Source organism: Bos grunniens, chromosome 21, assembly GCF_055505025.1.
Source record: "Bos grunniens cultivar Pamir isolate PY7600 chromosome 21, Bosgru_T2T1.0, whole genome shotgun sequence".
NCBI classification, from domain to species: Eukaryota; Metazoa; Chordata; class Mammalia; order Artiodactyla; family Bovidae; genus Bos; species Bos grunniens.
Genome location: NC_141185.1, coordinates 1,402,989 through 1,412,999, shown reverse-complemented (window position 1 = coordinate 1,412,999; position 10,011 = coordinate 1,402,989). Strand labels below are relative to the sequence as shown.

Here is a 10,011-nt window from a genome sequence, read left to right as displayed (position 1 = left end):
AGAGGGCAGGGACCCAGTTGGCTCTGCCCAACACCACCCCGAGGGCCTATCACAGAGGGTGGGACCAGTCATGGGCTAGACTGTGTCCCCCTGGAATTCACATGTGGACACCTCAACTCCTAGCACCTCAGACTGTGACTGTGACTGTATTTGGAGGCAAGGACTTAAAAAGAATTAACAATCATGTGATTGCTGTTCTTATTCATTCTCTAAGTTGTGTCTGACTCTTTGCAACCCCGTGGACTTCAGCACACCAGGCTTCCCTGTCCTTCACCATCTCCTGGGGTTTGAGCAAACTCATGTCCATTGAGTCAGTGATGCCATCCAACCATCTCATCCTCTGCCACCCCCTTCTCCTCCTCTCAATCTTCCCAGCATCAGGGTCTTTTCCAATGACTCGGCTCTTCGCATCAGGTGGCCAAAGTATTGGAGCTTCAGCATCAGTCCTTCCAATGAATATTCAGGGTTGATTTCCTTTAGGACTGACTGATTTGATGGCCAAGGGACTCTCAAGAGTCTTCTCCAGCATCACAGTTCAAAAGCATCAGTTCTTTATTTATGGTCCAAATCTTGCATCCATACATGACTACTGGAAAAACCATAGCTTTGACTAGACAGACCTTTGTTGGCAAAGTAATGTCTTTGCTTTTTAAGATGCTGTCTAGGTTGGTCATAACTTTTCTTCCAAGGAGAAAGCATCTTTTATTTCATGGCTGCAGTCACCGTCCACTGTGATTTTGGAGCCCAAGTAAATAAAATCTGCTACTGTTTCCATTTTTTCCCATCTGTTTGCCATGAAGTGATGGAACCAGATGCCATGATCTTAGTTTTTTGAATGTTGAGTGTTAAGCCTTTTTCACTCTCTTCTTTAGCCTTCATCAAGAGGCTCTTTAGTTCCCCTTCAATCTCTGCCATAAGGGTGGTATCATCTGCATATCTGAGGTTGTTGATATTTCTCCTGGCAATCTTAATTCCAGTTTGTGCTTCATCCAGTCCAGCGTTTCTCATGATGTACTCTACTAAAGAGCCTCTTGATGACAGTGAAACAGGAGAGTGAAAAAATTGGCTTAAAACTCAACATTCAGAAAACTAAGATCATGGCATCTGGTCCCATTACTTCATGGAAAATAGATGGGGAGTGGAAACAGTGACAGACTTTATTTTGGGGGGCTCCAAAATCACTGCAGATGGTGACTGCACCCATGAAATTAAAAGGTGCTTGCTCCTTGGAAGAAAAGTTATGACCAAGCTAGACAGCATCTTAAAAAGCAAACACATTACTTTGCCAACATAGGTCCATCTTGTCAAAGCTATGGTTTTTCCTGTGGTTATGTATGGATGTGAGAGTTGGACTGTGAAGAAGGCTGAGCTCTGAAGAATTGATGCTTTTGAACTGTGGTGTTGGAGAAGACTCTTGAGAGTCCCTTGGACTTCAAGGAGATCCAACCAGTCCATCCTAAAGGAGATCAGTCCTGAATATTCATTGGAAAGATTGGTGCTGAAGCTGAAACTACAATACTCTGGCCACCTGATGCGAAGAACTGACTCATTTGAAAAGACTCTGATCCTGGGAAAGATTGACGAAAGAAAAGGGGACAACAGAGGATGAGATGGTTGGATGGCATCACCGACTCAATGGACAGGAGTTTGAGGAAACTCCGGGAGTTGGTGATGGACAGCGAGGCCTGGTGTGCTGCAGTCCATGGGGTCACAAAGAGTTGGACACGACTGAACGACTGAACTGAACTGAACTGAACTCTACATATAAGTTAAATAAGCAGGGTGACAATATACAGCCTTGACGTACTCCTTTTCCTATTTGGAAGCAGTCTGTTGTTCCATTTCCAGTTCTAACTGTTGCTTCTTGACCTGCATACAGGTTTCTCAGGAGGTAAGATGGTCTGGTATTCCCATCTCTTGAAGAATTTTCCAGTTTGTTGTGCTCCACAGAGTCAAAGGCTTTAGTGTAGTCAATGAAGCAGAAGTAGGTTTTTTCTGGAATTCTCTTGCTTTTCTTATGATCCAACATATATCAAGATATAGTCGACACAGAACAAGTGATTGGCACATATAATGCACACCTTAATTATACACTGTTGACCTACAACAATAAAAGAGACCAGCAAAATGGGTTTATTCAGAAACAGCCAAGAGTTGCAATTTGGAACATGCAATCTATGGCAAACCACAGGCAAGTCTGGAGAACAAAGAAGAGGCAATTCTTTAATAGAGGAGAAGGGAGAATTAGGAAGGGCCCGTCTAAGCAGAGTCCATCGGTGGAAACTGAGAATTTGGCATGTAAGCGGTCTTTCACCGGCTGGCTTGTTGCCAGGAGTGGAGATATCCTTCCTTTCTCCTCCTATTAGTAAAGTAACGCAAGGTACACTCTTCCTTGCAGGAAGATGCCAGAGATATGGGTTTAATTCCTGGGTCGGGAAGATCCCCTGGAGGAGGGCATGGCAACCCGCTCCAGTATTCTTGCCTGGAGAATCCCATGGACAGAGGAGCCTGGTGGGCTACAGTCCATAGGTTGCAGAGTCTGAAGCGACTGAGCACACGGCACACACACAGGGTGTGCTTGCTCCCTCTTCTGGCCTCCTGGCTCCAATTTATTTTTTTAAATTTTTGACCATGCCGCCTGTGGGATCCTAGTTCCCTGACCCAACCCTCAACCTCGACAGTGAAAGTGCAGAGTCCTGACCCCTGGACCGCCGGGGATTTTCTCTGACTCCATTGTATTTTATTTAAATGTCGATTTGTCTGTCTGGCGGTGCTGGGCCTCAGCTGCAGCACACGAGGTCTTAGCTGCAGCATGCTTGAACTCTTGGTTGCATGTGGGATCTAGTTCTCCAGCCAGGGTTCACACCCAGGCCCCCTCCATTGAGAGCCTGGAATCCTAACCACTGGACCACCAGGCAAGTCCCTCTGACTCTTTTTTAAATGAGGTTTCTGTTTCTTAAGTTTTATAACATTGAGGTGTACAATGTCATGATTTCATACACATACATATTGCAAACTATGATAAGGAGATAATACATCCTTCACCTCATATAATTGCCATTTTGCTGTTTTTGTTACTGTGAGTACATTTAGGATCTACTTTTAGCAACTTTCAAGTACATAATACTTGTCAACTAGAGTCACCGTGCTGTACATTATTAGAACCCTGGAACTTCATCTTATAACTGGAAGTCTGTACCCTCAGACCATCAGCTCCCCATTTCCCCCAATGCCAGCGCCCAGCAACCACCATTCTACTCTGCTTCTATGATGATTTTGAATTCCACATGTAAGTGCAATTATACAGTACTTACTATATTTGTCTTTCTCTAACTTAATTAGCAAAATGTCCTCCAGGTTCATTCATGCTGTTCCAGTTGGCAGGGTGGCCTTTTTTATGGCTGAATAATATTTCATTATATGTAATTCCAAATAGCACTCATTTCTTCATTCATTCACCCACACTTGGGACGAACACTTCGGTTGTCTCCATGTCCTGCAAACATGCTGTGGTGAGCACGGGGCACAGCCCCTCAGGACACTGGTTTCAGTCCTTTGTATACATCAAAGTGGTATTGCTGGATCACAGGGCAGTCCTATTTTCAACTTTTTGAGAAACCAGGATGTAATTAAGTTTTCAAGAGGTCTTATGGCTTCGCCTTAATCCAGTCTGACTGATATCCTTGCAAGAGAAGGCGATGAGGAAGACGCCTCAGAAGTCAGCTCTGCCTGCCTCGATCTGGGACTTCCAACTCCCAGAACTAAAGAGAAGAAATGTGTATTGTCTAAGCCCCTAGTCTGAGAGCTTTGTTACTAGCACCTCTAGAAAAGGAATCCAACATCGACCAGGCCCTCCACAAATATTTCTTAAAATTAAGTTGAAATAGAAGAGCTATTAAGATTCTCTTTTAATCACAATGTTTTGCACCTATTGAATATTTACTGTGACTGAAAAGAGTCTAAGGCAGTTTCAAATCTGAACCCAAAGAAATTTTTTTTAATTCCCAAGATCTGTAAGATTAAAAACAATATTCCTGGGAATTTCGTCCATTTCTAGGATAAAACCAATTAAGCGTCTCTTCAGTCACAGTTACTGCAGATGGTTAACAGGAATAGTGCCACACGACAGGGGAAACGTTGCCAAAGCCCCCTCCGGACCTGGTCTTCCAGACCCACCGGGCCAGGCGGGAAGGGGCACCTGGACCAGAGGCTGGCCCCGCCCATATTCCTTCCAGGCGGGGTCAGTGTCCAGGGCTGTGAGGGGCGTGTCCTGTAAGATTGAGGCCCTCGGCTTTGTCACCAGAAATCCAGGCTACAGAGGGACATGCTGGATGGCCCCTGGGCCAGCAGGCAGGACGAGGGTCAGGCAGGCAGGCAGCCGGCAGAGGCCTGGGTGGGACGGAGCCTCACTGTCCGGTCAGAGCCCAACATGACCTCAGCCCTGCTCCAAATGACGTAGCAGGGCCCAGAACGGCCCAGTGTAAGGCACTCCCCACTTGTGAAGGCGAGACGTTCCTCCTAATTAAGAAATAAAGAAAAGTTTGCACATGGAATTCTGCTCCACACTGCGCGCCAGCCTGGACGGGAGCGGGCACCGGGGGAGAGCGGACACACGTGTACGTATGGCTGAGTCCCTCTGCTGCTGCTGCTGCTGAGCCGCGTCAGTCGTGTCCGGCTCTGTGCGACCCCATACTCGGCAGCCCCCCAGGCTCCCCCGTCCCTGGATTCTCCAGGCAAGAGCCCCTTTGCTAGTCACCTGAAACCGCCGCAACACTGTTAATCAGCCATACCCCAGTACAACATGTTTCACCAAAAAAGTGAATCCTCCTCAGACCACTGGTGATTTAAAGGAGGAAATAAATGAGTGTCCAGAGTTATACCTATGGCTGATTCATGTTGATGTTTGACAGAAAACAACAAAATTCTGTAAAGCAATTATCCTTCAGTTAAAAAAATAGAAAAGAGTTGTTTGGGGACCAAAAAGACAGCCGAAACACTCGCCTTTCTCGCGCCGCCTCATACGAGTCCCGCCCCCTCAGACGAGTCCCGCCCCCATGTCGCCTCTGGCCTATCACGGGCCGCGTGTCTCACGAGTCCCGCCCCCACGTAGTCCCCAGCCTATCCCGCGGCGCTTTCGCACCACACCGCCTTCCTATTTCCCTGCCCGTGGCGCGCCCGCTCTGACCCTTGACCTCTCTCCGGACTTTCCCGCGCCTCTGAGTCCCGCCTCCCAGAGCAAGAGCCCCGCCCCCGCCCTCGCCCTGGGCCTATCCCGCGTCGCGCCGCGTACTAGTCCCGCCCCCGCTCCGCGCCGGGTTGGCGCGCGGCTGTGACGTCACGGGCAAGAGAGGCGCGGCGGCCGAGCTGGGCCGCTCCGGGCCGCGGTCATGCCCAAGCGGGGCTACCCCTTCGCGGATGCGGCCCCGCTGCAGCTCAAAGTGCGTGTCGGCCAGAGAGAGCTGAGTCGCGGCGTGTGCGCCGAGCGCCTCACACGAGAGATTTTCGGTGAGTGCGGCTAAGCGGGGCTGGTCGGGGGGTCCCCACCGGCCGCACCCCCTGGAGCCGGGGCCCGTGTTCCGCGCCGCCTGACCGGGCTTAGGAGCCGCGAGAAGGACGGCGTGAATGCTCCCGCGTCCACGACCTGCCCCTTCCGCACCTCCCGAAACGGACGGCTTCTGCGTGGGGCTGAGTCGGGGCTCCGTCCTGCGGGAATACTGGACTCACCGGAGCCCGCTCTGATCTGACCAGCCCAGCGATAGGCCTCCGGGTCCCGCCTCCCGGGACTCGTCCCGGTGGGAAAGCCGGCAGAGGCACCCTTTCAAACCCGAGAGGCCCTCCTTGTCAGGCGGTGCCGCTGCTGAGGGGGCCAGTCGAAGGAGGACTCTCCAGAGGGGCAGGCACGGGTCACCGAAGGACCACCTGCAGACTGTCAGGTCTCCTGTAGGAACAGAGTCAAAGCCAGATCCTGCGGGGTTAGACAGGCAGAGAGGGAAAAGAAGGAAATTCCTGGCAGAGGGAACAGCCTGTGCAAAAAACGGGGAGCTGAAGTGTGCTGTCCGGCTCAGCGCGGCTGGACTGTCCAGTTGGAGAAATGTGAGGGCCCTGGCCTACGCCTTCTCCTCTGACTCCCTCATGCACATTTGTGAGTGCATGGATAATACTGATCATCACTCTGGAGAGATGAGCAGGTGATGTAAATGAGTGAAGCCTAGGGTACTTGGGCCAAACTGCGGTTGTTACTCTCTGAGGACATTCCAGAAATGAAAACACTGCAAACAGAAGAAAGGCGGTCCCTGGTGGCTCAGACAGTAAAGAATCCTCCTGCAATGAGGGAGACCTGGGTTTGATCCCTGGATTGGGAAGATCCCCAGGAGGGAGGGTATGGGAACCCACTCCAGTATTCTTGCCTGGAGAATCCCATGGACAGAGGAGCCTGGTGGGCTAGAGTCCATGGGGTCGCAAAGAGTCAGACACGACTGAGTGACTAACAAACACACACAAGTCAGTCTAGCTCTCGACCACGATGTCCTGTAGCGTTTGCAGAGCTTGTCCCATGCAGGGCCCATCAGGGAGGGAGTGCCAGGCTCCCTGGACATTCTCTGAGAAGGGCAGGACTTCGTGAGGCCGGTGTGCACTCATGCGTAATGATTTCCAAGTGTTTAACTCTGGCCTCTTTATGTTGAACTGGCCACAGGCCCTTGAAGACAAGTGTTAGTCTTGCCACATGACCTGCCCCCCGCCCCAGTCCCATCCTGTTATGAATGGGGAGACTAGAGGAGGAGGAGCTGGGTGTGGCAGGCTGTCTTCACTGCAGTTGAGTTATCAGCTGTGTGTTTCTGTCGATATCACCCAGCGCCAGCAGCTTCTAAGGTCTCCACCCTGGCTCTGTTGAGACAGGGCAGACAACCACAGAGCATTGCTGGGCTGGCACCTAGCATTTGACCTTCGGAAAGTTGCTGCTCAGGGGTGGGAAGCTGTCCGGGTCCCACAGAGGTCTGGAAACTTCTGGGGTACCTTGTCAGGAGCCAGCTATGGCTGTGCCTTTTGTCAGCAGCTCTGCAGCAGCCGAAAGGCTGCAGGCCTGGGCTTGCAGGCTCAGCTCTGAGTCTCTTGCTGTGCTTTAGTTGGCAATCCACAGTGCAGAAGGAAATGGAGAAGGAAATGGCAACCCACTCCAGTATTCTTGCCTGGAGAATCCCAGGGATGGAGGAGCCTGATGGGCTGCGGTCTGTGGGGTCGCACAGAGTCAGACACAACTGAAGCGACTTAGCAGCAGAAGCACAGAGCTTCCTCTGTCAAAGGAGGCCTACTTGTGGGTTCTGGGGAGGAGGTGAGGCCACACGTGAAAAATGAGCAGAGTGATGGGACAGGGAGCCCAGGTGGGGCTGCAGGGTGCAGAACCAGGCTGGAGGAGGTGCCCGCTGAGCCCGGGCAGGAGGGCAGCCTCGCCAGGGGCAGCTTGGTCCCGGGTGGCTGGAAGACTGCTCAGCAGAGGGCTCAGCACAAACGGCTCCGGAGACAGGCGGCCCCGCAGGGGCTTCCACACCACAGGGGTGTAAGCGGGCGATGCTTGTCCTCCCCAGAGAAGACCATGCAGCTTCTCTTCCGTGGGGCCCAGGCCTGCATGGACCCTGCATGGGAGGAAGGCTGCGCCATCGTCCACACGCCAGAGTCCCCGAGGCCCGGCCCCACAGAAGCCCCTCGGGCCGCGCGAGGGCAGATGCTGATCGGGCCCGACGGCCGGCTGACCCGGAGTCAAGCGCAGGCCTCCGAGGCTGGTGAGTAAGGCCGCCGGCAGGTGCTTCCCAGGTCTCTGCTGCAGACAGGATGCGGGGGAGCGGGGCCAGAGTCTGACGCCGCAAGCGGGGTGAACGCCTGGAGGCTCCCACTGCAGGAGGCTGTCCCCGCTCTGATGTGTGGGAGCTGTGAACTGCTCTAACTGTTCCATCAGAAAGGAGAGACGCGCCTCCGGGTGGCCCTCGTGGGTGTCCTGCCTGCTTCCCACCCGTAGCTCTCACCCGCAGCCCTCTGCGGTGTGCTGTAGCCTCAGGCTGTCACGCGTGTCACAGCTAAAACTCCCACCCCGGGGGCCCAGGAACCCCCGTGTTAAGCCAGGACACGGGGACCACACTTTGAGACCCAGCTGTGAGACACACCAGGGGTTGAAGGCCTGGCGAGTCCTGCTGCAGGTGGTCAGGGGAAGAGCTAGCCCGGGCTCCCGACCTCTGGGTGGTGACAGTTCCAGGTGGGCGTCAGCTGGCCGGGAGCCCTGGTGAACGGGTCCAAACGCAGTGCTTCCGTACAGACTGACTGGCGGTGGGTCAGGCGCTGGAGGAGGGCGGCCCGCTGTCCTCCGGGGGGCGAGGGGCGGCCCCCGCGCCAGAGCTCCCGGTCACCGTTGGACTGACCGGTGTTTCTTCCGCACAGACCCGGCTGGGGTGGCGTCGAGAGCCTGCTCGTCGTGCGTGCGCGCCGTGGACGGGAAGGCGGCGTGCGGCCAGTGCGAGCGGGCCCTGTGTGCGCGCTGCGTGCGCACCTGCTGCAGCTGCGGAGCCGTGGCCTGCGCCCTGTGCGCCCTCGTGGAGTGAGTGCGGGCCCTGGGGCGGGGCCTCCCGCTCGTGGAGTGAGTGCGGGCCCTGGGGCGGGGCCTCCCCCTCGTGGAGTGAGTGCGGGCCCTGGGGCCGGGCCTCCCCCTGGCGGAGTGAGTGCGGGCCCTCCTCGTCCTGCCGCCCGTTCCCCAAACACCCGCAGAGCCCACTGCTCACCTGCCTGGTCTAGTGGCCATGATGGGCCGGGCACCCTGCCCTGTGTGATGAACACATGACTTGCTCCAGGTCCCCCTGGAGGCCGGGCTTTGGCCTCCGAGCTGCACCGTGGCCCTGCCACGGGCGTCCTGCCTGCACCTGGTGGACCCCCTCGGCCCCCAGCTCTGGCGGGACTGTGGGCGGGGCTGCTGCTGAGAGCCAGGCCTGGGCTCCTGAGTGCTGACGCTGTGGTGCCCGCCTTGGGCAGCTGCTGCCTCCTGGCCCGTCAGCTCCTTCCCCAGGGCGGTCTCCTGCCCTTGGCTGCGTTGCCTCTTCCCTGCCCGGCTGGAGCCCTTGGGGGTCAGTCAGTCCTGCCACACAGCTGGGGGCTGCCCGGGGCGGCAGGCCAGCTTGAGGCCTGAGCTGCGCTCTGGCTGGCAGGGCCACTCCAGTGAATGCCCCAGACGTTCACCATTACCCCCCGCAGGTGGACTTCCACTGAGGCCTGGTGTCTGGGGGCTGAGGGGGTCTCCTTGGGGCGCCCCTTGTCAGCAGGCTCCGCACTCTGGCCTCACCCTGGGCCCCCGAGCCGCCTCCCTCGAGAGTGTCCATCTCCGAGGGCCTGGCTGTGGGGGCTCGGCCACCCGGGTGCAGGACCCCCTCGTGACTGCCTCTGTCTGGGCTGGGCGGGTACGCAGCTCACGGGGACTCAGCCCTAACGCAGCCCCTCTCCCCGCCTGTCTCTCAGCTATGGGGGCGACCTTCACGAGAAAGTGCTGTGCTCCAGCTGTGCCGCGTTCGAGGCCTGAGCCCATGAGTCGACCACCGCCCCGCCTCCACCGCCCCGCCACGGTGACTGAGGAACTGAGGGAGGGTGCCTTTTCTCTTTTGTATTTTGTGCTCCTGACGACTGAAGACAATAAATCCTCTATATTTGGACGAGAGGGCTCACTTGGCGGCGCTCCTGGGGCCTGTGACCTGCCGGCTCCACGAGGCAGCACCTTAAGCCCTCTGGGGCGGGGAGTGGGGCGCCAGCAGCTGGAGGGTCAGTGACAGCAATCTGTAGGGTGCTGGACAGTTTCCTCCCATGGGCAGAGCTTGGGACCCCGGAGCAGGGAGACAGAGGGCTGCAAGGAGGCCTTAGGTCTAAGAAAGGGGGTCACAAGTGAGTCCCGGGTCTTCTGAGCTGCGAACACTCAGAGGCTGCCTGGCTCAGCCCTGGGATTGCAGCTCAAGCCCCTGGTCAGCGGTCGGCCGTCCTCCTCGG

General features: G+C 55.6%; 1 protein-coding gene across 4 annotated transcripts; it reads left to right on the top strand.

Moving 5' to 3' along the window:
- The first annotated feature begins 5,318 nt into the window (after positions 1-5,318).
- On the top strand, positions 5,319-9,683 carry SIVA1 (SIVA1 apoptosis inducing factor). 4 transcript variants are annotated; one of them, XM_086365056.1, is made up of 4 exons: positions 5,319-5,505; positions 7,619-7,778; positions 8,428-8,584; positions 9,493-9,683. In XM_086365056.1, exons 2-4 carry the CDS (start codon positions 7,625-7,627, stop codon positions 9,551-9,553), a joined length of 372 nt encoding a protein of 123 aa, XP_086221182.1. In that variant the 5' UTR covers positions 5,319-5,505; positions 7,619-7,624; the 3' UTR covers positions 9,554-9,683. The 4 variants fall into 4 exon arrangements, with proteins under 4 accessions (XP_086221182.1, XP_086221183.1, XP_086221180.1 ...); XM_086365057.1 differs by having other exon boundaries at positions 8,428-8,623; XM_086365054.1 differs by having other exon boundaries at positions 7,584-7,778.
- The last annotated feature ends 328 nt before the right edge of the window (positions 9,684-10,011 follow it).

Bases quoted from the DNA above. Each gene is read 5' to 3' on its own strand.
- SIVA1 (XM_086365054.1), top strand. From the start codon at position 5,388: ATGCCCAAGCGGGGCTACCCCTTCGCGGATGCGGCCCCGCTGCAGCTC. The intron at 7,779-8,427 runs GTGAGTAAGGCC...TCTTCCGCACAG, and splicing joins AGCGCAGGCCTCCGAGGCTG to ACCCGGCTGGGGTGGCGTCG. The intron at 8,585-9,492 runs GTGAGTGCGGGC...CCTGTCTCTCAG, and splicing joins GCCCTGTGCGCCCTCGTGGA to CTATGGGGGCGACCTTCACG.